Raw genomic sequence first — 27,687 nt, 5'->3', positions numbered from 1 at the left:
CAGATGGAGCTGAAGTTTTGGCTTAGCTTTGCTAGGATTATTTTAAACCAGCCTGGGGACCAGTGCAGTAGTAACATCTCAAAGATGTAAGCTATTCTTTCTGGAAGCAAAAGGATTTCAGGTTTTTGGGTTTTCCCACGTGCACAGGGTATCATCATTTAGGAAGCCACCAGTATAGATATGGTAGAATTTTTCTCCAGTTCTAGCAGTGTGGGATTAAGGGAAGAGAATACGGCAGAGAGCTGTGTGTGTTTGGGCTGTAAGTACTGCTGAAGTGGCCCTCAGGTAAGGCAACAAGACCACCTGTGCCTGAGCTGTGCTGTGTCACGAGAGCCACCTGTGGAAAAATAAGACTGGATTACAGGTTTTTGCTAATTGCAGAATCAGAGCGTGCATTGGAAAAATTAATATTCATCAATCAGCCTATTTTTTGCTAATTATAACACAGAACCTCTACATCTCACATGGCTCCCCTTTGAAAAGCTGATGGAAGCAGCAGTGTCCCTTTCTAGAAAACTACAGGCAGTAAAGGAAATATTTTAGGCTTTGTGAACCACGTAGTCTCTGTTGTGACTGTTCACCTCTGCTGTCTTCATGTGAAAGTGTCCATAGCAATCGATACCAACCATAGGACTGCATGTGGTAGTATTCTAATACAACTCCGTATTAAGAAACAAGCAGCCTGCAATATTTGACTTACAGGCTATAGTATGTTGACTCCTAGTTTAGAGCATTGACAGCTGTGGTAGATTGGAGTATTTCTCAGCAAATGTCCACTTACCTTCTGCTCCTCTTTGGATGGAATGTACATCTCAGCTCCATGCCCTCTGGGCTTGGCCTTGAGATATATTTGACCTCTAGAATGTGAACAGAGATTGCAGTGTGTTTACATGGTCGAGCTTGTCTCCTGTGCTCTTGCCATTTGCCGTGAAGAGAACATGTAGTTTCTCCGTGACTACTTCCCCACGTAGTCCTGGTCCAAGGGGAAAGACAAACAGGCAGCAGACTTAGACGCAACACAGTTTGAAGCCAAGCTCTGCTGTCCACTACCTGAAGCAGAGTTGCCAGCTGGGCCCAGACTAGACCAGCTGAACTGCAGGCACCCTGCAGACGCATGAGCTTGAGAACACACGTAGATTGTTTTAAGCCATTGGGTTTGGGGGTAGTTTGTGAGCACAGCATGACTGTAGAAATAGCTAGCCAATATAGAGGAGGATAGTTACCCATCCAGATAAAACAATTATGATATGAATCTCTTTCAAAAACCAAAATAACAAAAGAGGATGCTCATCTCCTTACACAAATTCCAGTAAAAGATAAGGGGATGGTTTTCTTTATTTTATAATTCTCCACCCCACTCCTTATCACCTTCCCCCCTCCCCATGCTTCTTCCATAGTTGGAATAAACCCTGCATTGTAGATTCAGTCTCCTGGGGTACAGCTAATCAGAACTTAATACCCTCTTTAGAGAGGCATAGCTTTCCTCAAGCCAACCCCAGAGAGGACTCAGTACAAGAACTGGATATTTAATACTTTCAATATTATATCTGGGAAAATATCCAAGCTTTTCTTCAGAAACAAACAGTGTGGTCTCCTCAGTTCAGCAGAGTTTTTTGAGAGCCCGCTCGGCGTTAGTGTCTGGGCTAGATGCTAGACAGGATTTATGCAGTCAATATCTGTTTTGTTCTTGCTGTGTGCTGTGTACTGAGGTAGTCCCTGGGGACACAGGGATGTGCAAATCAAATTCAAGGCCTTCAAGGAGCACTCCAGCTAGCAGGAGGGCGGGCAAGTAAGTGGATAATTAAGGCACAGTGCGGTAAGCGGTACCATAAGTGGTATATCCACAGTCCTAGGGGAGCTTGGAGGAGATGCACTTGGCCTTGCGTGGGGATTGGAATGTGGGGAGCATTTCAGGAAAGTCTTCTTGAAGGAATTGACACTTGAACTGAATCTTTCTGAAGGACATGGTTAGGATGAAATCCTATCATTGTAGAGTAGAAAGAGGCTTTAGAAGTATCTTCCTCTTGACACATTAAAAGGAAGCTCTCCCTCCCTTTTAAAATTTGCTTCTGTCCCAGACAGAGATCAGTCTGATTAGAGTCAGGCTGCTGAGAGCAATCTGTGCAGTGGGTAACTTTATCATTGAAGCTATTGCAAGTAGTATCTATACGTTCTAGCTAATTAGAAGTTATATATACACACGTCTGAAAAATAATGTAATGATTCTCATTTCCCAAGTCAGGTGTACAGCATTGTATGATGTCAGTTTTTTAGTTGGAAATAGCCTCAGACTTCTGGGGTGGGTGTTTTTCTTTGTTGTCCTTTTTATTCATGAGGGGTGGGCTCAGGAAAGGAGGAATGGGTGAGACTAAGAAGATGATCCAATTACCTTGCAAATGATTTTCTTCCTAAAAACAGTCCTCAGTTTGAATTGTGAACTTGTTGATTTTTCTGTACAGTCTAGTGGCTTTAAATCATTGATACGACAATAAATTATCAAACAGTGAGTACAGCCGTGGTAGCACTACTCAGCCCAAGAAAGAGGACTGGACCAAGCTTGCACCCTCTTGTCACTTTTCCTTTCCTCTTGCTCTAAGGTAATCACTGACCCAGCCTCTAATGACATAGATCAATTTTTGCCTTGAAGGTCTACGGTTAAGTTCCTATAGATTTCCAGAAGTAGGGTTACTAGATCAAGCAGTATGATTATTTTAAATTATCATAGTTCAAACTACATAACGAAATTGCTTTCAAAAATGCTATGTCATTAAATCACCACATTGTATGAAAATGTGGAAAGGACTTTTGTTCCTGAGTGTGGGGAGGGAGAGAATTGAAGGTCAAGTGTGAAGATACAGAGTTCTGGACTGTGCATAGGACCAAATGGGACCATATTACTTTAGGGAAATTCCAGCAATGTTCTGAAATTGTATTTTACCCACCTGGAAAATGTTCTTTCTACTGGACATTGTCAGTCATTGTGGCAGAAGGGAGAGCAGGGTGAACCATGCGCTGGTTCTTAAGATCTGGACGCAGGTAACACGCATTACAGTGGCCACATTACACTGGCCAGAGAAAGGCACATGAATTCAGTAGAGCCAGGGGTATATAATCCTCCCATAGGGCGAGGTGGTGTAGGAAGGGAAACTACAATGTTTGGCAAAGAAAAATACCATCCATCATACTCTCTATTTGATGACTTTGCCTCATCCATGAGGAGATCAGATCATTCAGATCGCCAGCCTTTTATTATAGAAGCACATGCTGGCCTTGCGGGGATGGGAGTCCTGCGTCTCCATATAGGACTATGATTGTTGCAATTATCAGTGGGGTTATAATGGTAAACTAATGGTAAACTTTTTGAGGTATGCGTACTTCTTTTCCAAGAAGAGGCCCAGAAACATGCTTATTCATTAAGAGGTAATGGAAATGCTAAATTTGATTTATTAGATACCTGTGGTGGAAAGCAATTCCTCTTTAGGAAACAGATTTTTTTTTATAGTGGGTTTACACGTTCTGGTTACATGCTCTCTGGGAAGCTATTCAGTAAATGTTTTCCTAGTCCATGGGTAGTGACACTGACAGAACTGTAGAGGTTTTCTCCCTGGCACAGCAAGGGAGCTGGCTTGGCTGGGTCACCCAGAGGCTTGCTCCAGGTTCCAGGCACACCTGTCTGTTGTTAACTGCCTGTTTTTACCGTATACTACTTACTATAAATTTGCATTCTTCTTTACTGACAGTCTTTCCCATAACAGCTTTTTTGGTATTGATAGTATTGATGGATAACATCAAGAATTGCTTCTCATTTCTCTTTCTCTCTGTATCTTCATCAAGACAGAAATGTCTTCAGTTAAAAAACCCTGATGCTTAGTGAGACAGGCAGTCACACGGGGCAGGGGTAGCACTGTGGTATCAGGTGGGCTCTGATTTAACGTGCGTTTCTCTTTCATTCCCCAAAGATTTCTTCTCTCTAGGGATGGTGAAGTTGGAGAGGGGCTCCTTTAACCCTTCTGCAGGATGAACCCTGTGCCAGAAGACATGGAGAACGCTCTCATGGGGAGTCAGAGCTCGCACGCTTCCCTGCGCGACGTCCATTCCATCAACCCCACGCAACTCATGGCCAGGATTGAGTCCTATGAAGGAAGGGAAAAGAAAGGCATATCTGATGTCAGGAGGACTTTCTGTTTGTTTGTCACCTTTGACCTCTTATTTGTAACGTTACTGTGGATAATAGAGTTAAATGTAAGTGGTTTTTTTTTTTTATGACATTATACGAATTGTTTCCAGAGACAAAAACAAAAGAAAACAAAACAGTTTTCTTATTTTTCTCATCATTTCTGTCTCATTTTCGTGAATTTCAACTTTTTTTCAAATGAGGCACCATTGGTCTTCTCCAGCTGATTTGGACCTTTCTTGTTTTTTTATGGTTATTATCAATATTTAAGAAGAACCTGGTTAGTTTAAAATTCACTGTGTCTGCAATTATGAAAGTTGAATTCTTCGGGTTTTGCTCTATAACAGGAGTTGGCAAACTGCAGTCTGAGAGCTAAATTCAGGTGGCCTGGTTTTATAAATAAAGTTTTATTGGAACACAGCCCTGCCCATCTGTTTACATATTGTCTGTGGCTGGCTTTTGTGCTGAGTGGTTGAGTTGAGTAGTTTTAACAGAGTCCATCTGGCCCACCAAGGCAAAGTTTTTTATTTCCTGGCCCTTTTCAGAAAAAAACTGCTAATCACTGCTTTAAAAAATGTAACATGCTCCTGGAATATGTTTCAAATGTTGCATTTACTTTCTAGTTCCCATATTTAAGATTTTGCATGCCCTTATTTTTTATTTTTTTGCAAAAGATTATTTGTTCATATTTTATCAAAAAAAAATCCTAGGGCTTCCCTGGTGGCGCAGTGGTTGAGAGTCCGCCTGCTGATGCAGGGGACACAGGTTCATGCCCTGGTCCGGGAGGATCCCACATGCCGCGGAGCGGCTGGGCCCGTGAGCCATGGCCACTGAGCCTGCGCGTCCAGAGGCTGTGCTCCGCAACAGGAGAGGCCACAACAGTGAGAGGCCCACGTACCACACACACAAAAAAATCCTAGAGGCATTTGAAGTTTTGTCAAATTTATGTGGTTATATTGCCAAATAATTGTCTAGACCAGTACTATCCAATAGAAATAGAATGCAAGCCTCATGTAAGTTCTCTAGCTGCTACATTTAACAACAATAAAAATAAGCAGGTAAAATTCATTTTAATAATACATTTTATTTAACCCAATATATCTGTTTTCTCCAAAGCCTTGGCTTTGACTGTTTACATTCCTTACCAACAAATAGGTGAACTCTTCCAGAATGCTTCCTCCCAAGCAAAAATTGTCTGTTTCCTTCACTTTCAGCAGTTCATTTATTTCCAAGAAACATTTGCTAAGGCCTGGGAAGCAATAGTTATTAGCTAGTGTTTATTATTAAGAGGTTACTCTTTGCTAGGCATGGTGCTAGGTGCTTTTAAGAAATTTATTAAAATAGAGAAAATATGAAAGGATGCTGAGATTCCTGTTGGAAAATGATTTTTAATTTTGCCTCATGATAGAAAGAGTTAATGTCTTAATCTAAACTCTGATTAATATTCTGATTCATAGCAGCAATTTTAGTTCTAGATTCTAGACTCTTAATAATTAGCATCATTGGATTCATTTAATTTCATAATAAATTCTAATAGAGTAATAAAACTTCATGAAAGCAGATATATACTTATATTAGAAAATTTTAAAAATTTAATCAAAAGAAGATAGATTTTTCCCAGAATCAAGGTCATATGCAGCACAAATCTACTGTTAAGTTTCTGTTTATAGATTTTTCCTTCTGTTAATCTAGCATTGTGGGTATGCCTTAGTTTTGTTTCAAACCAAAAAAGCCAGTGATATGACAACAGTAATTTAAAATGTCTCTTTTAACCATGTGTTCCATGTGTACACATTAAAGAATATATTTAAATTGATATATTTTAAAGGAGTAATATGTTTTCAAAACCAGCAGCTGTAGCATGAGAGATGAAAAAGAAATGCATCTTTTAACAGGAAAGCTTAGCAGCAGTCTTAAGGAAGCACACTTAAAATTATTGCAGTGACAGCACAAAATCGAGGCATTCATTGGTTTGCCACTAATATGACCACTGAGTGTGCACTTAAGTTAGGGAAGCTATGGGATGGGGCCGTGGTGGGTTACGGGATTACACTACTCACTTCCCTCCTTTCTTACTGCTTCAAGGAAATTGAAATGGAAGTGAAGTAAGTGGGATGCACCCTGTTTCATTCATCATAAGCAATCTGTTGCCATCCACATGCAACATTTTATAAATGAAAAATCACCAGACCTAGCAATTAAGAAATTTGTTTCTATCCTCACTTTTCCACTGACTACCAGTTTCCCCATTTGTAAAAAGAGTATATGATCTTTGAGACAGTATATCATGACTTTCTTAGCAAGGCTGTTTAAAAAAAAAGAAAACATTTAACTTTCTAGTTCTATTTGTTTTGAATTGTCAGCCCTGACCCAGGTTTTTCATTACACACTGTACCATCCCTTTTTCTTTTGTTGTCTGTCTCTGTAAATCTCTGATCACTCGGATCCACTGTTATTTTCACATGACTATACGTTTACCGAGTGCCGAGACATAGGCTTCTGATTCTGAGCTTTAAAGTTTAGCTGAGGAGGGTAACAGATGATGTTATATTGCCTCCTACTGTTGGTCTTTAAAAGAGGAAAGAAATAGCATGAAGGGAGCTTAGGCCTTCAAAAGAGTATGGGGACCCAGCTGTTCTATGCAATCATAACAATAACCAAAATATTTTGCCTTCATATATGACTTCCAACTTAGCCACTTTTCCTCCTGGCTCCAGGGAGCTGACTGGCGCCAACCCAGCCTGGTGTGCAGGGCCTAGGCGAGCTGGAGCGGCCTAAGAGCACCTTGGATCATTTTCCTGCTGGAAGACCTTGGGCCGGCTGATTTCTTTGTCTTTTTCTTTTTTTGACACTTTGGTTGAGATTATGGTTCAAGAAAGACCTTTATCAGTGCTCATTGCCTGTCTTCTTATTTTCTAACTGGTGTAGCAGAAAGTGGCAGAATGCTTCTAATTTGTCCCAGAGCTGTCATGGCCAACTCTGTGGCCTCAGGCAAGCCGTGTAACTTCTCTGAGCCTTGGTTTCTCAGTCAGTTAACTGAGCTAATACCTGTCTTGCCTTCCTTGTGAATTCTTGTGGGGAGCAAATAAAAAGATATATTCCACAGCCCCTTGGCAGTTACAAAGCTCTACATAACTATAGATTATGTAATTTACTATTAGCTAAATAAATTCTACCCAGAAAGAGAAAAAACAAGTTGGTTATTAATCTCTCTCTATTGTTACACTTATGTTTCAGGTATTTATTATCCTACTGATTCTGATTCTGATTTTATTACCCCACTGTCATTATGTTCTATAGCTAAACTGTGATGACCCACGATAACAAAAACTCACTGGGAGAGTTCAGTGGGTTAGAATTATCTGAAGAGTGGAATTGGGGATAGAAGGGTGATCTAGGATTGGATGGTGGGACCAATAGGGAGAGGGTTTCGAGATGGAGGTGAACAGAAGCACTGAGGCAAGACTGTTGTGCTTATGCAGGTGTGTGTGTGTGTGTGTGTTTTGGATGGAACAAGGGCAGATGCAGAGAAAATATTAGGCTGGCTAGAATTAAAGTGCCTCTAGGAAATGAAATTGCCTAGGTAACCTGGTTCTAAACAATTGAAATTCTTAAAGAGCTACATGGAAGTGTTGGACTTACCTTAGTTGTGAGCTGAGATAGGTTCTAGAGCAGATTGAAAAACACGGTTTTGAGATCTTCCAGAGGTCACTGACTCGCATTCCACATTACATCACGAGCTACCTGCTATGTCAATTTGGACGCTTAACTTGACATTGCTCCCCAACGACACATACACCCACTTCTTTATCAGTAAAAAAAATGCCCTGATGCTCAGGCCAAAGGTGAAGAATCATCCTTGATTGATTTGCTTGTTTGTTTTGTATTTCTCATGCCCCCTGTCCAATCTAAAAGTAAGTCCTGTCAAATCTGCCAGCAAAGTATACTCACAATGTGATCCCTTCTCTCCATTTCTACCATTGCCACCCTCGACCAAGCCAACATTATTACTCATCCAAACTGCTGCACCCTGTCTGTGCCTGACCAGTTTGCCTGCTTCCACACTTGCCCTCCCCAAATCCATTCTCCTGATAGAATCCACAGTGACTCTTAAGAGTAAAAACATAAATCAGATGTTACTTTCTGTTTAAAACCCTTCATGGACTTAACCGGAGCACTTAGCATAGAGTCCAAATGCTGAAACTTGGCTTGCAAAGCCCCCCAGAAGCCAACCCAGACTTCCTTTCCCACCCTCTGTTCCTGGCCCACCCAGATCAGCCAGACTTCTGTTCTCAGAATGGAACAAGCTCTCTTCTGTCTTAGACTTTGACACTAGTTCCTTCTATATGAAATGGTTAATTTCCTTTATCTTGATGTAGATTTCAACTTAGCATGCTGGTATCAGTTTAAATGTCACGAAGAGAAGACTTCCATGACCACCCAACCCAAAGGAGTCAACTATTATTCCATCACACTGTCCTGCTTCTGTCCTCTTTGTAGCACTGATTTTCTTATGTGTCTCTATCTCCACTTGCTAGCATGGAAGGTCCGTAAAGGCAGATATATTGTTTTCTTTACTGGAGTATTTCCTGTGTTTAGAACAGTACTTGGCATTCACTAGGTGCTCAACAGGTATTTGGTGAATGGATCAAGGTAATGGCCGTGGTTTGCAGATTAGGATAAATTCCGGGCAGACTGACCGTAAGAACATAACTCAGAAACTGCTGAAGGAGCCCCGTGGAAGGCGGTAGGAGTAGAAAAGGAGCAGCTAACTTGAGAGACATACTAAAGGAAGAAATATCAGACGATTTGTTGATAGGTTGATTTTATCACCCCCAGTATCCAAAGGTGACTCTAAGATTTCTAAGGATGGAGCCTAGAATAACAGTTACCAGCTTTGGCAGAACTCTGATTGGGAAGGGGTTCCATGTGAAACTAAAGATGAATCTGGGACATGTTGTGCTAGAGATGACGAAGATTTTGAAATAATTTAGAGTACAAGATGGGCTAGAAATGTAGATTTTAGATTTCTATATTTAAAGGCAACATGAAATCAGGGTCTCTTAAAGTATATATGGATACCGAAGAGAACCCTTTTCTACTGGCTAGTTATTGAATTGTTATCAGCAGCTTTAATTCCTGTTCTCTCAGCCAGGAGGGGTAACTTCTATGTGGTAGAGAACTCCTCTTTGCCATAGGCTACTTGGAATAATCTTTTGAAAAAATATGTTGGATATTGGTAAGTTTCCTCAGTCTGAAGAGACATAGCAGTGAGACTAGATGGTTGGTTGGCTTTTAATTCTCCTTGCTCCCAGGTTTTCAATTCTATTCATTTGTAAAGGTCTACCTATAGTCAGGCAGGTCTGTAGGCAACCTGCACGAATTACACAGATGTCTAAGCCTCCTTAAGGAATTTAAAGAACAGAATAGTGTTTATGGTATACTCTATTTTCATAACAAGTACAGTTGACCCTTGACCCCAGCATGTGGGGGAGGGGGACAGTAATCTTTGTATAATCTGTAGCCAGCCCTCCGTATCCGAGGTTCCTCCACAACCGCGGATTCAACCAACCATGGACCATGTAGTACTGTAGTATTTACTATTGCAAAATATCCATGTGTAAGTGGACCCGTGCAGTCCACACCCCTGTTGCTTAAGGGTCAACTGTACTTGAAAAGGTATCTAAGGCAAGAGAATCCTTTCCTTATGGCAACTTTTATTCTAATTTGACCAATTAGCAAACCTTGCAAAGGTATTCCTTATTGATTTTTTTCCCCTTTTTTCTTTTACTCAGGTCTTGGGTTAATTGCCCTCTAATTTGTCCTTCTCAGACCAGCTGCACTGGTTTGCCAGGACCAACGATGTCTGTGCTCCAGATCAGAACCCTGAATTTACTGTTGTACATCATGTTCCCTATTAGCTAATCCACGGGCCCTCGCCTTATAGAGGGTCTGCTTAGAACGCTGCATTCACTTCCACGCATACATTCCCTTCCTTGATTAGTGTTCTATATAGTTCGATATGCAGAATTTTGAACTTGATCATTTAAAATTCATCTTGATAGGAGAATTGGGAGAGGACAGAAAATTTATCGTATTAGCTTTAATTTTCTTCATCTATAACTTTCTCACATAGGTCTAATCTGGTCCTTATTTTGTTATCTGTTCAAGTTAAAATATATATATACATATAAGTTGATAAGAGTGCAGAATTTTAAAGTGCTAGGAGCAACCAGGAGATTTTTTACACTTCCGTCCTGTGTCATGATAACTGTCGTCATGGATATGTGCTAAGAGATCAGGGAACCACTTGACCTTCCAAGACTTAAAATAGTGCAGTGGTCAGAAAGTGAGGGGAGCCCTGGATAAATGTTAATTTTCTTCTTTAAAAATATGTTTTGTATATACAATGGAATATTACTCAGCCATAAAAGAAACAAAATTGAGTTATTTGTAATGAGGTGGATGGACCAAGAGTCTGTCATACAGAATGAAGTAAGTCACAAAGAGAAAAACAAATACCGTGTGCTAACACATATATATGGAATTTTAAAAAAAAATGGTTCTGAAGAACCTAGGGGCAGGACAGGAGTGAAGACACAGACATAGAGAATGGACTCGAGGACACGGGGAGGGGGAAGGGTAAGCTGGGACGAAGTGAGAGAGTGGCATGGACATATATACTCTACCAAATGTAAAATAGATAGCTAGTGGGAAGCAGCCACATAGCACAAGGAGATCAGCCCGGTGCTTTGTGACCACCTAGAGGGGTGGGATAGGGAGGGTGGGAGGGAGAGAGACGCAAGAGGGAGGAGATATGGGAACATATGTATATGTATAACTGATTCACTTTGTTATACAGCAGCAACTAACATAACATTGTAAAGCAATTATACTCCAATAAAGATGTTAAAAAATAATAAAAATATATGTTTGTGTGATTGAAGACTTTATCTTACAAGAGAAAAAAAATAGTTTTCACATTTAACATTTCAGTTTACCAAATATGAACTACAAAAAACGGCATTGTTTGTCATTATATATTTATATTTGTTGAACAAATGAATTCAGAATTCAAGTGGGAAATGCTCTTCAGCATTTTTCTATTCGAATTATGAGCGTTCTTTTCTCCCATATTTTAATATTTCTGGGTTAGGAGAAGGCAGAAAAGTGTATGCAAAAATTTACTTGTATGTTCTCTTGTATTATTTTCACACATAACTCCCCTCATTTTTACTTCTTCCTCTCCTTCCCAGGTGAATGGAGGTATTGAGAACACGTTAGAAAAAGAGGTGGTGCAGTATGACTACTACTCTTCTTATTTTGATATATTTGTAAGTATTCTCTGTTGTAGGTTTCATTTTGGACATGATGAAACTAACCAAAAGGCAAATTTCCTGTCAGTAGACCTCAGATTCTATGCCATTCTTTTTTCCTCTTTTAAACATTATCTTTCCTTTTTCCTTATTCTTGGACCATTCAGTGCGCTCTCTCTCTCTCTCTCTCTCTCTCTCTCTCTCTCTCTCTCTCTCTCTCTCTTTCTAAGAAATTGCCTGGTCATCTCAAGGAAAAAAAAGATTAATGAGAAATACGGGAGCATAGCAGAAGAAGCCATTCTGATTTTCCTTTATTCTTTAAAATGGCTGAGATAGAAGCCACTGACAGACCCTAATCACTGAAAGGAAGATGCACCTGTTTATGTAATAACGCATGAAAATGCCATTCCTTTTCTGTCTTGAGATAGATTTCTGTGTATGTTTTTAAAAATAATTGTTTCATTTTTCCATAATAGGAGTTTTTGAGAAAAGTGATATATTGATAATCTTGGGCAAAACTAGTCAGTTGTAGAATTATATAGATGCAGTTATCTGTAGATGAGGCGGTATCTTTCCAGGACACACTGTGACTTTGGTTGGGTTTAATACATCTCACGGTATCTCTTTACAGGTGATAGTGTAAGTCAGTCAGTTTCTAACATTGTGTTAGACACGATATAGGCAATTAAAATTCATAAAGAATCCCCCCTAAGTTCATTTTAACTACTTTACTCACTATCTTTAGAAGCTGTGTGCACAACGGATAAGACCCTTGAAGTCAGAAAAACCTGGGTTTGATTCACAACACTATCACTCATTGTATATCTTTGAATATATTAGGTCTAAACTTCAGTTTCCTCATATGTGAAATGAAATCATCATCGTTCTGAAAAGTAAATGAAATACTACCTGGAAAACACTTAAGCCCAATGATAGGTATGTCCTAGGAGCTCAGAGACTCACCTGCAATCACGTTTATTATCATCATTAGTTTTGGATGAAGAGTATTACTGATTATATTTTCTAGTGGTTTTCATACTACCTTAAAAAGTCTTGTTTTATTTTCTTTTTCCCACACTCACTGCAGAAGTATGTGTGAGGAAAGAGATGGGGTTCCCAGTAAATAGAGATCAGTGTTCATGTCATCACCCCCTTGCAATCTGAGTAATTCCATTTTTATCTGTACGGTATGTTAGGGTTCCAATCAGATTGTTTTGAAAAAGTGTTTGGCTGCTACAGAATATTTGGAAAACCACTGATATAATTTAATCTCCTTTTCCAGATGAAGAAATTGAGTCTCATGGTTCAGTGTCTTGACCTACCCCAGGTCACTGAACTTGGTGGCAGAGCATGTGAGATCCCAAACCTCTTGATAATTTTTTCCTGTAAAACTATTGACATAGAATAACAAAATGGACTTCTCTTTTCCCTTTTATTTCCCCTGTTGAATTTATCTTAACATAGTCTGAGCCAGGACTTACCGGGAAGCCAAGTTAATCCACTGGCCAGATCTCCAAGGATTGTCTGAACTCTGCTTGGGGAGTTAATGATATTGGACAAATAGGTGGGACCTATTGGCTCAGCTTGGAAAGACTGTCATGCCTGGCCCTGGAAATGGACACAGCCTCCAGGAAACCTTGGGATCTGGGAGACTTTGAGATAGAGGAATAAAGATTTATACTTTTGCCAAGTCCAGAATGCAGAGATAGGGGTAGGATACATAGAGAAACTAAATGGTTAGCAGATTATTAGAAAACACGTTTTTAATGAAAGCAGGAAATTAAAACAAAAACAACTGCAAAGTTCATTTACGTGAAAGGATCTTCAGTGAGGTCACCCAGCCAGTGGCAGCAAAGAAGTTGTCAGCCTCCAGCCTTTCAGCAGTTGCGATTAGTGAGGAACTTTGGGCAGACCCCCTACCCTGAGGCATTGCTCCAGAGCCACCTGACTTCTCCCTACTCAGAATAAGTATGTTTTCCAAGTAAAATTAGTAAAGTTTTATTCCGTGTTTATTCCTTAGTAGAATTACTGAGACAGCTAAGGCATAGTGGATAAGCGCCTGGTCTTTGGAGTCAAGCTACCAGGTTCAAATCATGGCTTCCTCACTAAGAGTTGTGTGGCCTTGGACAATTTTTCTATCCATCTTAATGACAGTTGACTCACGGGATTGCTGGGCTGGGGGATTACATGGGATACTAATGCACATGAAAGTTTTCACAAAAGTCCCTGAACCACCCTGAAAAATCAGAGGGCAGGTCCTGGGATAGCAGAACTCTCCCAACACCCCAGTAACTCAGAGCTTTGCAGTGGACATCACTAAGAATCTGGTATCTTCCAAAAAGTCAGTATTTGTACTTGGAGTGAAAAGGTACTGGAGTGGAAACTTTCAAAGCATTTTCTCCAACCTTAAGAGGATATCAGAATATATATATATGGACTCAAATAGAAAGGAAAAATAAACATCTAACTATATATTCTTTTGTTGATAATGGGAAGTTAATTTGAATCCCTCTTTGGGCAGTGTTCCATAAATTCTAGAGCAGAGGATCCCAAACGCTGGTCTGTAGACCAGTACCCATCTGTGACAGTTTTCAGCTAAATCAGAATAATGAAGACACTTTGGTGGGTTCTTCCTGAAACCCAATGACTTTACCTTTGTGTATATTCCTTAAAACTTATCTTGTCTTTTCTTTTTAATACAGCTTTTGGCAGTTTTTCGATTTAAAGTGTTAATACTTGCATATGCCGTGTGCAGACTGCGCCATTGGTGGGCCATAGCGGTGAGTACGCCTGGTGAGTGGTCCCTCCCCTCTGATTGTGGTGGCTGGGGCCTGCTCACAAGAGGGCTGAGCTGGGGGCAGATGTGGATTCCATCTGGGTTGAATTCCACTTGCTTCTCCTGAGTCCCCGTACTCCACACCTCCGTAGGTTTCATTCTCCGGGGCTTCTTTCCAAACCTAATGAGTAACTAGCCTTGTCGCTATGGAGACTGAGACAAGTGAGGAATCTAGGGGCCGACCCGTGATTGTGGTCCAAGCATCAGCCCACCCTCTACCTCATAATGCAAACGAGAGATGAGTTCCGTCCCTCTGTCACGAAGCGATTTGCACAGTTTCCTCTCGGGTTGAAACTGCTTGGTGATTTTTCATGACTTGCTCTCAGCTTATTTTGATCACTGCCTTCCTCGCTGTGTTATCCCCCTCGCTCCGGTCTTAAAGGGGAAAGCTCCCTTTTTATGGTTGCCTTCGGGCTTCTTGAAGACAGTGGCAGTTTTTAACTCACCTCTGTTTCCTGGCCTTCAGCCCAGAGCTTTGGCACAAGCTCTTCACCCTCAATAAATATTTATTGATTGAGAGAAGAATTACAAACATTTCTGCCTGAATTATTTTCCCTGTTTCCATGGACTTCTAAACAGTCACCTTGTTGAGAGCTCTAACGAGGCAGGGATATGGGGGGTGTTGAAGTCCTCAGACTGGAGAGACATGGGCAGGACCAATATGCCGTCCTGCTTCTAGAAGGTGAGACCTCAGTCTGTGTGGGACCGGCATGGGCTTGTCCAGCTGGGCATGGGGTTGTGCACTGTCCTACGGGGGAGTCCCCCAGGGGCCGCATCTGCCTGGGCCATCTCTTCTGAGCATCCACAGAATCCCAGGGCTGCTGTCAGACCATCCGTTGAGTCCCAAGGTCACGGTTCATGGATGAGGGCTGACAGTTTCAGCCGGACTTGACTCCCTTTACTGTGTACGCTGTTGCCGATACCAAACGGCCGTGATGGTTATCCCTTACCCACCGTCTGCAGCAGCCCCAATTTGGGCCGTTCTATTCCAGTCTCCATGATGTGCACTGGTATTTGTCAGACCATCTGTCTCAGTGTTTGTTTCAGGAAAGTGGTTGACGTGCAATGAGAGTTTTAAGAGAGTTTCTTCAACCTCTTCTTTGAAATGATCAAAGGGACAGGTCAGATTTAGCACATCCATTTTATTGTTGTTGTTGTTTTTTTTGCGGTACGCGGGCCTCTCACTGCTGTGGCCTCTCCTGTTGCGGAGCACAGGCTCCAGACGTGCAGGCTCAGCGGCCATGGCTCACGGGCCCAGCCGCTCCGCGGCATGTGGGATCTTCCCGGACCAGGGCATGAACCCGTGTCCCCTGCATCGGCAGGCGGACCCTCAACCACTGCGCCACCAGGGAGGCCCCATTTTATTGTTTTTGATTCTCGTTTTAAAAAACATTTACAGAGAGGGGGCCAGGCAGCTGAAAGGAGTCAGCTGGTACCTGAAGAGCACTTAGTGTCAGCCTGTAAAGTTAATTAGTATCAGAATGTGAGATGCCTCCCCTCCCGTGTTGTGTGTGTGTGTATGTGTGTGTCTGGCTGGTGTGTGTGTGTGTGTCTGCTGTGTGTGTGTATGTTTTGCCGACAAAACTAACTCTGCAACTTCGTCAACACTAAGCATGATGCCTGATGTTCCCCAACCTCCAACCTCCGTTTTGTCAGTTATGGCTGCCATTGGCACTCACTTTGGTCAGGTTTCATATTGCTACAAATATTAGTTGAAGGATGGAGAGACAAACCCCAGGTGCTGTGGGATTGTCTCTGGGCTTCCCTAGCCCTGGAGGAGCCTTGCCTCTATTTCACTGGTCCTTTCTCATATGCCGATAGCATCTTTGCATGTTGTACCCTCTAGTGGACAAAACAGAGTTTCCCAACACACAGCGTGTGGGTGAAGGGAAACCTCAAGCTGCCGGTCAGGGCTCGTGTGCCACGTGGAAGCCCACTTTGCCCCTGTCTGGTTTAGGGGATAGAGTGACATGGGAGGGAGCTGGGTAAGACAGACCCTTTCAGGCATTACCTGCTCCTGGCTCAGATGGGTCTCTTGCTTGCGGAAGGTGCCTTCAGAGTGTAAAACATCGAATTTGAACGCTTCTGGATTATGTGTCTTTCAGTTGACGACAGCAGTGACCAGTGCCTTTTTACTAGCAAAAGTGATCCTCTCAAAGGTATGGCTTTCCGCTTTTTCTGTGCCATGACCATCTGTACTGACACAGCTGCGTTCTCCAGGGTGAGCTCATGGTAACTGCGTTTCTCTCTCCTGGTCACGTCTGTTCTTCCAGCTTTTCTCTCAAGGGGCTTTCGGCTACGTGCTGCCCATCATTTCCTTCATCCTTGCCTGGATCGAGACGTGGTTCCTGGATTTCAAGGTGTTACCTCAAGAGGCAGAAGAAGAAAACCGTAAGTTTCTCTCCAAGTTCCCCTCCTGAGATTGGCCAGGCTGGGAGGAGGGGCTGCAGAGGTCTGTCTTTGTTTGTTTGTTTTAATTTTTATTTATATTGGAATAGAGCTGATTTACAGTGTTGTGTTAGTTTCAGCTGTACAGCAAAGTGATTTAGTTATACATATACATGTATCTATTCTTTTCCAGATTCTTTTCCCAGATAGGTTATTACAGAGTACTGAGTAGAGTTCCCTGGGCTGTACAGTAGGTCCTTGTTGATTATCTGTTTTATATATACTAGTGTGTCTATCTTAATTCCAACCTCCTAATTTATCCCTCCCCCCACCTTTCCCCTTTGGTAACTATACGTTCGTTTTCTAAGTCTGTGAGTCTGTGTCCCTTTTGTAAATAAGTTTATTTGTATCATTTTTAGATTCCACATATAAATGGTATCATGATATTGGTCTTTCTCTGTCTGACTTACTTCACTTAGTATGATAATCTCTATGTCCATCCATGTTGCTGCAAATGGCATTATTTCATTCTTTTTTATGGCTGAGTAGTATTCCATTGTATATATGTACCACATTTTCCTTATCCTTTCCTCTGTCCATGGACATTTAGGTTGATTCCACGTCTTGGTTATTGTAAATAGTGCTGCAGTGAACATTGGGGTGTGTGTATCTTTTCGAATTACGGTTTTCTGAGGAGTGGAATTGCTGGATCATATGATAGCTTTATTTTTAGTTTTTTAAGTGTACTCCATACTGTTCTCCATAGCGGCTGGAACAATTTACATTCCCACCAACAGTGTAGGAGGGTTCAGAGATCTGGCTTTGCATGGAGCTCTGGGTGCAGTTAGGCAGATCGCATGTCTCCACCCTGCAGGGCTGCAGGAGACATCGAGGGAAGGGTTGGAGGAAAAGACAGGGACAGGGTGGCTCCTCACTCCAGCTCTTAGGCCAGGCTTCCCCGGAAGGAAGTGTGAACACTGGTGGAAAAGACATTCCAGCAGCAACAACAGCCAACACCTCCTTCTCCTCGGACAGGTTGACCTTTTCTCCCTGTCGATAATAGCCGGAGGACACAAAGCATTTTGTGCCGAGATAGCAGTTCTACATAGAAGTCCTCCATTTTCCACAGCCTCCCATTGCCGTCCATCCCACAGGTGGTGCCTTTGAATGGGCCACAGTGTGAATAACAGCTGAGTGCCTACAGGGGGGTGGTTTGATGGGTTGCTGATGGAGATGGAGAGGAGGGAGTTAGCCAGCTGGAAATGTTCACCCATCTCAGGCTTTCCAGTCCTCTTCTGAGGAGCAGAGTGAGAGCTGACATTATGTAGTCATGAGTCCTGTCAAAGCTGTTATCATCTCCCTGTGTGGCTTCGAGCATCACTGAATATTCTCTGGGGAATCCAAATGATTGACTGAACTTTAGGATGAACTATGGGGCTGGAATTCTCCTCTGCATGATGGCCTTAGTGAAAGCCTGTACATCCCACCTGCCCTCTTAGAGGTGATATAATCAAAGTTCAACGCAGAGACCCGGGCAGTTTCAAGACATGCTGTTTTTATGCTCTGTCAGTCATCTGGCTGGATTTGCCCTGCCTAATAGGAAAAAAAAAATTCTTGTGTCTTATAGAAAGTTAAGCATGATTGTAACCTCAAGATACAGCAGAAGGGAAGATAACCTTGCAAGTGGTTTTATTTTTCAAAAGCTCATATACAAAGAAGACATCTAGAAGAAAAAAATTATACTTTCAAGTGTAGATTTTAAAACACATTAATCAGACCAAGATCCGTCTTCTATTCTGCGCCCTCTGTTCCTTTATGAAAATGTATTGTGAAAAGGGGACAAATAAAGCTAACGGAAGCCACTTTTTAAAAAGTTGTAAATAGAGGACTTTCCTGGTGGTCCGGTGGCTAGCACTCTGCGTGTCCACTGCAGGGGGCACAGGTTCGATCCCTGGTTGGGGAACTAAGATCCCCCTGCCTCATGGCACAGCCAAAAATAAAAAATAAAAAGTTGTATATAAACATCAAACTGAACTTTCTTGAAAGCCTTATCAACTGTTAATGTGACTGAGGCTTGCATGCCTATGTGATTAAACCAAATTCAAAGTAACTAATAAAGCAGAACATATAATTAATGAAAAACTTGAAAACAGCCTTTATTTTCACTGTAGCATGTATTACATGCATACCTGGCACCAGCTGTTTGGCCCGGTGCTTCCTCTAGCTTTATCCCGGTGCTAACTCAGCTTCAGCCGGAAGAACTCATTGTCGACGGCCTCTCTCATCATGGGCTAGTGCTTTGATGCTTTACGTCTGCCATTTCTCTAACCAGACACAGACGTAAAGCATGACCAGGTTTTTTGTTTGGCTTTGTGCTTTGGTTTTGATGTTGTTGATTTCTATAGGGAAGTAGGTATTTCCAAAGGGAAAGATGCTATAAATACAGAGCCAAAGAATCCCATGAGTAACATGAAGCATTTTTTTTTAACTAGTTGAAACCTGTCCTTATTGTACCGGTTCATAGTTTATTAATAACACTTTGTTTTTGGTTGAAAGATTTTCAGAGTACCCTTCCTGCTAAGAGTTTTTTTTAAAATGTAATAGTAACAGCATTTTATTGTGATTAACCTGGCCACTAAGCTACCAGAACACTGACATCATTCCCAGTATCTGAATTTCTTCTCTTCCAGGACTCCTAATAGTTCAGGATGCCTCGGAGAGGGCAGCACTGATACCTGGTGGTCTTTCTGATGGTCAGTTTTATTCTCCTCCTGAATCCGAAGCAGGTACAAAATTTGATTATCATTTGCGTCTCTGTCCATCATTCAGAACTTGGTCCCCCTCTCCCCCTCACTACCCCCTCTACTTCTCAATATGCTTAGCAAACATTTAACATACTGGGCATTTAGATTGTGAATATAACTAAGACGTGGTCTTGATGTGCGACCCGTGATGAGATGCAGAGATGTGAAAATAAACGTGGTAGAGGGCCTTAGACCTGATGTGTGGCCAGGGGGAGGGTCTCTATGCTCTGTTATCTGTCATCCCCTAACTGACCTTCCTCCACAATCCCCCATGTCTGAAAGTAGCAGCACTGCCTACCCAGTTGCCCAAGTCAGAAACCAGAGCCTCACCGGGGACTCTGCCCCTTACCTGTGGCTCCCGGTCCATCGTTCACCACGCCGTTTTGATCCTCTTTGTTTCTGCCTCCTAGATTTCATTTAAATTGCACACTTATCGTATCTGTAGCCTCAGTTCAGCATTTCTCATTTCCTTTTTTTTTGGCCGCGCCGCGCGGCATGTAGGATCTTAGCTCCCTGACCAGGGCTGAAACTCGCGCCCCCTCCATTGGAAGCGCGGAGTCTTAACCACTAGACCGCCAGGGAAGTCCCCAGCATTTCTCATCTCAGTTTCTGCAACAGCCCCCTCCTCAGTTGCCTTCTCCCAACCAGCCACTAGAATTCCATGTTAAATGGAACAATTGCATTGTTCTAAAGGTTCTTCATAACCACTCTGTGAGGTAAAAGTCTCATTATCCCTGTTTCAGAAATGAGCAAGTTGAGACACAGAGAAGTGAGGTAGTTTGTCCAGTATCACACAAAGAGTAAGGAGGTGGAGGATTTGAACCCCAGCTCCAGGGCTAGAGTCCCTGATCATAGCTAATATACAGCCTCTCAGTATTAATGAATATGCAAAATTGATCACGTTATTTCCTTGCTTGAAAGCCTTCGACGACGCAAAGGATTAAGAAAGTCATTGGATCCTTAGGCTGACAGAAAGCACCTCTGTGTCCACCCTTACCCAGTGATCCAAGCTCTCTTCTCATGCTCCTTGTGTGCTGTTCTTAGCTTTCTGAAAATACACTAAAACCCTCAAGCCATCTTGCTTGTTCTATCCTTGACATTACCCTCTGCAGTCCTAGTTTCCACTCACACGCGCAGAAGGCTTCTCCCCACTCCCACCCTCCCCCTGGCTCCCAGCAGTCCTAGGTAGAGGGTCTTTTGTCTCGGTTCTCTAAGATCTCTCCCACAACCCTGTCATCCTGGGTTGACTGCACTGTCTTTGGCAGTGACTTGGCCTGTTTCTATTACTGGGATATAAACTTGGGTTAGAGACTACATTGTTTTATTCCCCACATTACATTTAGTAAATATTTTAAACACACACACACACACACTAGAGTAAAAACAGACTCCAGGCAGAAAGAGCCACGTGAATATCAAAGGCACAACAATGGGACATAGGATATTAGGGGAACTCGAAGTAACTTGCTATTCTGGACTGTTGGTGTTAGATTTAAAAGCAATATAAAATACAAAATCATAGAGTTAGATGAAATAAAGATATGAATTAGCAGAAAAGCTATTTCTCAGCCAGCAGAAACTAGAGTAAGTATTAAACTTTCATTACCTCATTATAAGGATGATTTCCTTGAGATTTTTGTTATGTCACAGGACTCATTCTTTCAAAAAAAAAGTTTGCATTACAGTTCATGCTTTTGTATAACTTTTTTTCTAAGACTAATAAAATTTCTCAGCCCCAGTGTATTTTTTTAATTAGAAGTTCAGAACAACAGGATAAAAATGTGAGGAATACCTCAGGCATTTTTCATCCAGCAAGCCGTTGGCTTCCTTCTTTGACTTTTACCACCACCTAGTGGCAGTTGGAAGCATTACCATTTCATTGAATTATGAAGCTAAACAAAAACAACCCTGTCAGCGTTCCACTGGGTGGCTGCATTGTATAAGACAAAGCCCAGATTAGTAGTGGGCAGAGGAGTGTTCAAAGTGACTTACTTTATTGTATTATATTTTCGTTGTCTGAATGTTCAATTCAGGAAAGAATTAAGATTGAAAACTATTATTGGAATTAATGTGCCTAGAAAAGATTTTATTTTAAAATAAAGCTTTCTTATGAGGTCAGCAGACAAATATTAAATAGTCTTCTAGCAGCAGAAGTTATAAGCTTTTTGTCCTTAAACAGTGCTAATTGGTCCCTATCAATAAGAGGGTGTCTGAGGCCTGCCTTGCCTTTTCTTGTCTTTCTCTAGCACCTAATATAGTGCCTGGCACATAGTAAACTTAGAACTGTTGAAGGAATGAATGAAGAGAGAAAGAAAGAAATTGGAAGCACCAGAAATTTAAATGTTAGCATTTTTCCTTGTAAAGGAATGGCTTGAATTTTAGAATCACAGAGCTTTGGAAAATTAGCACATTTTAGTGGATGTACTTTTAAAGGATATAAAGGTGGTTTGTTTTACAGATTTGCTTGTTGGTTTAACCATATCCTGTTTGCCTGTGTATTAAATGGAAAGAATGAGGGAGCAGAGTCCTTTCTCGGATGATTGGGTTGAGGTTGTTATGTGCTCAGACAATTTAAATGAACCAGTTGTGATGCTGGAGAAAAGGTAATTTGTCACCTCTTGAATCATTGAAAGACTGACTTAAAATGAAGAATAGCTCATTGCATACTATCATCTGTGCTAAACAAATCTAGATGAAGGCATTGAAATTTTTGTGTGTGTGTGTGCCTTCTAAAATGGGTGTGGCCACACCGCACAAGGATCTGTGGGCAAGGATGTTCAGTGCAGTATTGTTTATAAAGTAAAGCAGAGCAAAATGAAACCCAAGCCTGGGAACACCTAAAAAAGGCAAAACATTTAAATAACTTATGGTACATCCTTATCATAAATCCTATGAGGCTGTTAAAAGGAGGCTGAGGTTTATAAACTAATATGAAAAGATGTCCACTATATATTAAGTAAAAAAAGGCAACTTGCAGAAGAGTATATACACTATGAGTCTATTTGTGTTAAACATGTGTATATATATATACACTGTAAAATGTAGTTTTATTAGTACATTTGAAAAAAAATTAGTAAAATAAACTGCCTGAGGTCTAAAAAAGTAAATAAATAACTCATTAAAATAAAATGGAATTTAACATTTAAATACAATACTAGTTTACCTTTATAAATTATGGGCCATTTTTGTACGTTAGATAAGTTTTCTGGAGTTTTTGAAACATCTTTTTTTTTTTGAATTTTATTTATTTTTTCGTACAGCAGCAGGTCCTTATTAGTCATCAGTTTTATACACATCGTTGTATACATGTCAATCCCAAGCTCCCAATTCATCCCACCACCAGCTCACCACCCCGCCGCTTTCCCCCCTTGGTGCCCATACATTTGTTCTCTACATCTGTGTCTCAATTTCTGCCCTGCAAACCGGTTCATCTGTACCATTTTTCTAGGTTCCACATGTATGCGTTAATATACGATGTTTGTTTTTCTCTTTCTGACTTACTTCACTCTGTATGACAGTCTCTAGATGCATCCACGTCTCTACAAATGAGCCAATTTCGTTCCTTTTTATGGCTGAGTAAGGCATTGAAATTTAAATTTGACGCCATGCATGCTGGTGTGGGCTAAGTCTGTGAAATTATGTCCCCTACGGTGTGTGGCTGTGTCTTTTCAGTTGTAGTTGTTGTTTTTAATTCTTTTATTTTTAAGCCTGGCTTCCTAGGGGTCACCCCTGTGTCTACATAGCTTAGTGGTAGCCAATGATTAGACAGCCTTTGTGGTCAGTCACCTTGATTAAGACTTTCATCCTCGGCCAAAGGGATATTTGTATGTATTGGATAGCACATTCAAATTTCAGGTCTTTTTGAGTCTTCTTCAAAAAGCTTTTTGAGTCTTCTTTTGCTGAATATTTTCACACCTCCTCTGCATATGCTCACAGCCTCGTGGTTTTTAGGCTATAGCGTGGGTTCTCTTGGGTTTCCGTTGTGTATGCACACAGCTTCAGCCAGACATATGCGTGCTGCAGTCATGACCATCACCTCAAACCAGCAGAGGCTCTGGCCCCTGTGCTCACATACCACTAAGTCTGTCATTGCACCATTGCATCACTTCTCACCCCAGATTAAATGAGCTCCTTCAACCATGTAAGTTTGCTGGCAGTCCTCACGGCCTGCCGTACTCTGGAAGGACCTTCATGCCGTGGAGCTGGGTGATGGGAGGTGGGGGAAGAATGGGGGCAGCTGAAGGAAAAAGCAACATGGTTGTTCCCGCAATTCTGCAATTTTTCAAGCACTTCTCACATAGTTGTAAGCCTTTGGTCGTTTCCCCAGCACTGAACTTGCTGTCTGGTTCATCTAGTCCAGTTTTAGAGTTGCTTTTCAAGGAGAACATTTGTTGAACTCCTTATTCGACAATAGCCAGCACACCTTGCTAGCATTCGCTTTTAAATTACGGAAAGCATGTGCATTATTACGTTTTAATTTAAAGTTTGGCTTTATTTAGGACTCGCAAATAGTTCCAAGCCACGTCAGCTCATTGTGGCTTGAGTGCCGTTACCCTGACAGGTGGAAAGTGAGCCCGGAAACAGGAAGGCTCGGTATGACCACTTTCCTTAGACTCCTTTCAAAGTGACATGGCAGTTAAACCGTTCCAGTGTCTCTAAGATTTCCAGCAGTTTAATAAGCTGGGAAGTGAAGCCTCCCAACCACTACCTCTTTATGTATTTGTTTTACCACAGACTTAACCTGAACGACATGACATTTATGAGGTTGAGGTGTGGGACTCAAAACTTTTCTTAAGATTCTCAGGCATTCATTCTTCTGTACCAGATTTGTTCTTGGCTATAATCCAGGCAGACGTTCTCGAAGAAAAAAGTGCCCTTTTAAAAAACTTTTTATTGGGGTATAGTTGATTTACAATGTTGTGTTAGTTTCAGGTGTACAGCAAAGTGAATCAGTTATGCATATGCATATATCCACTCTTTTTTAGATTCTTTTCCCATATTGGTCATGACAGAGTATTGAGTAGAGTTCCCTGTGCTATACAGTAGGTCCTTATTAGTTATCTATTTTATATATAGTAGTGTGTAGATGTCCATCCCAATCTCCCGATTCATCCCTCTGCCCCCACTTTCCCTCTGGTGCAAGTGCCCTTTTTGAAGTGTATTATCTGCTAAGAGTAAAGCAACAGTGGCGCTGGCTGCTTTTGCAGGTGAGTAGGTAACATCCTAACCTGTTCCCTTGGTCTCCTCACCACTCTCTTTAGTTCCCTTCCCTGAGTATGATAGGAATGCGTAATTGTTATAAAAATGTGTGGAAAGAACAAAAATGAAAGATCACGCTCCTTCAAACTATTCAGCAGCATTAGTATTGACAGTTCAGTTTGTTTCCTTCTACTTTTGTGTAATTCACATAATTGTTGGCCGTACTGTCTGTGTTATTTATACCCTGTTTTAAAAATGATAAAGTCACTTTAAGTTTATTGTAGAAATTTTGGAATATCCAGAAATGTACATAAGTCCCCTGGTCATTTATTTCTAGTCTTACTGATTTGTACAAGTATATCAAGTTTTTAAAATTTTTATCAAATCTGATCTTACACTATATTTCTCGTTACATATTTGCTTTTACTTTCTAGCGTATGCATTTCCCATGTTGTTATATACAGTATAAACACAGTTTTTAAGTGGATGGAAGATATTTCATGGAAATATAATAATTACTTAACTTTTCTTCTACTCTCAGACATTAGATTTTTCTTCTCATTTTTAGAGAGGAAGTCTTCATAATGGAAAAAAAATGTTATTTCCTCAGGGAGATATCCTAAGGATATCATCCCAGAGTGGAATGACTGGGTCACATTCAAGAATAATCGAAGGCTCACGCAACATTGACCCAGAATGGTTGTAACCGTGGTCGCTGGCAACAGCACACAGTGGTGACATCAGCTTTGCCTGTACATTGGAATCCCTCACTGCTCTCTCACTCACTGAATACAGCTATTTTTTCAAAATACGTAGATTAAATTATTAATACCCACAGATACTTGCACTTGAAAAACAGGTAAGCTTTTCAGCAAAGAAGCACAAGAGGAGGAGCAGTGCATAGTAGTTCTTGGTCCATATGAATATTTTTAGAACCTACGTGAAATCCATTTTGACAGATCGGTGCTTGCGATAGGTCCTATTTGAAAGGTTTTCCTCCTACAAGATATAATGTAAAACTATTTTACAGTTTTGTTAACTTGAATCTCTTGTGGCTTAAACATATGTATCCCTCGTTTAAAATTTTATGCTCTTAGATTATAATTTTCAAGAAATCATTTGTTACTGTAATCGAATGCAGTACTTTTTCTCCTTCCCCTTCCCTACCATCTAGGATCTGAAAATGAAGCTGAAGAAAAGCAGGACAGTGAAAAACCACTTTTAGAACTATGAGTAAGACTTTTATTAAAGTAAGTCTTCGAAAAGGAAACTGTAATAATGAAGTGGTTAAATACGGAGCCTTTCTTTGAGTAGATTCAAAGTAAAATTCAAAGAATATGTGTGTGACTATACATTATATTTCTCCTAAGTACATGAATTTGTCAGGCACATTTTATGATGTAAAATCTTTTAACCTTTTCTAGGTATAAATTTGTGAAGGATGAGAAATACGTCAGAGTCCCAAATTTCTAAATAAGGATGACTTAGTTCCTTTTTGTTTATGTAGCCAGAATGTCTCCGTGTCAGACTTTGTTTAATTACAAAGCCTAACTTCTGAGGGCGGCGAGGGCAGCAGTCCTGGGAGGCTGGTACTGTCATTGTCTCCACTTACACGGAGGCGGGTGAGACTGAGGGTGAGTGACTGGTCCAAGGTCGCACAGCTGGCAGGGGCAGAGCCGGAACTCGGGCGTTCTGTGTGGTACCAGGATCTCCTCTGGTCCCGCACCGGATGGACGTCTCTGGAGGGTTCTGGAGTTTCTGAGATGACACGTGTGGTCCAGTCACAGCAGTCGAGCCCGATGTACCTCCAGGTCAGGGCACGTTGTTCATTCCCTTCAAATCATCAAAGGAAACATTTCAACCTCAGAAATACGAGCAAATAAACATACAGGCAATGGTAGAAGCAGCAACCCTGCTTAATTATTTAACCACAGAAGGGAAAAGAGAGTAGATCTTAAAAGTTCCCATCACAAGAAAAAAAAATAATCCGTCTATGTATAGTGAGGGATGTTAATAGACTTACTGTGATGATTTCACAATGTATACAAATATAGAATCATTAGGTAGTATAACTTAACTAATAAAATGTTATATGTCAATTATATCTCAACTTAAAAAAATAATGAAATAAAATGTAAAATTTTATTTAAAAGAAATAAAAGGCAGCCAGAGGCGGCCAGAGTCGCAGCAAACGGAGGCCCCGCCCTGCATCCGTGGTACCCAGCACACTCCGGCCCCTTTTTCTACAACAGTCTTCAGACGTAGGACAAAAATATGAGCATGTGAATAAGGACGTCCTTTTCTAAAATGCTTTAAAATAACTTCTTGGGTGGCCTCACACATGGTCTTTCAAGTGTCTGTAACACAGCCTATCTTTAGTATGTAGACTGTGTTGTAACTACATAGAGCAAAATGTAGCATTTTGCCTTTTTACGCTACATCTCAAATATTTCTGTGTTCTCTCTTTTTCTAAGTGTGAAAAACCTTCACTGAACGTCACCAGAGGGAAAAAAGCACTGAAACCGAGGGTCTCCCTTTTGAAGGTTGAAATGGTGACATCCACTGCTGACGTTACTGAACGGCTAATAACGAATTTATTGATTGTAATACCTCACAGACATGGTACCATCTCCACATACATTTAATCACCTGCCTGTGGCTGGTAAGATAATGTCATGATCCATCCTGTATTCGGTGAGACTTGAGTCTGATCTGTCAAAGAATAGTTGCAGAAAGTCTTGTGCTGTGTTCCTGATCAAAAGACTTCTTAATATATTGGAATAACACTTTTTTAGTATGCAGAATATCTTTTTATTTTGACTTGCAGAATGGAATTTTTTTGTTTCATGTCTTGGATTTCTTTTGTCTTTCTTTTTTAACTCCCTACATTTCCCTTGTGTTTTTTTAACTCATGCACATGCACTATTTGTACAATTTTAAAAGGTAATAAAATCCAACATATCAAAATGA

General features: G+C 41.1%; 1 protein-coding gene across 8 annotated transcripts in view; it reads left to right on the top strand.

Moving 5' to 3' along the window:
* The window catches only part of STARD3NL (STARD3 N-terminal like), a 49,967-nt gene extending 22,280 nt beyond the window's left edge, over positions 1-27,687 (top strand). For 2 of the 8 annotated variants that reach the window (XM_067745889.1, XM_067745890.1), the window contains 8 exons: positions 3,960-4,242; positions 11,431-11,508; positions 14,193-14,270; positions 16,432-16,485; positions 16,600-16,717; positions 19,405-19,500; positions 25,892-25,967; positions 27,192-27,687. In XM_067745889.1, the coding sequence (XP_067601990.1) occupies positions 4,018-4,242; positions 11,431-11,508; positions 14,193-14,270; positions 16,432-16,485; positions 16,600-16,717; positions 19,405-19,500; positions 25,892-25,950 (708 nt within the window). In that variant the 5' untranslated portion in view covers positions 3,960-4,017 and the 3' untranslated portion in view covers positions 25,951-25,967; positions 27,192-27,687. Of the gene's footprint in view, positions 1-3,959; positions 4,243-11,430; positions 11,509-14,192; positions 14,284-16,431; positions 16,486-16,599; positions 16,718-19,404; positions 19,501-25,891; positions 25,968-27,191 lie in introns of all 8 variants that reach the window. The other 6 variants (XR_010945385.1, XR_010945384.1, XM_067745893.1 and 3 more) reach the window with 6 other exon arrangements.

Source organism: Pseudorca crassidens, chromosome 8 (assembly GCF_039906515.1).
Source record: "Pseudorca crassidens isolate mPseCra1 chromosome 8, mPseCra1.hap1, whole genome shotgun sequence".
Lineage (NCBI taxonomy): Eukaryota > Metazoa > Chordata > Mammalia > Artiodactyla > Delphinidae > Pseudorca > Pseudorca crassidens.
Note: the sequence above shows the minus strand (reverse complement) of the source record. Positions and strands in the feature narration are given on the sequence as shown.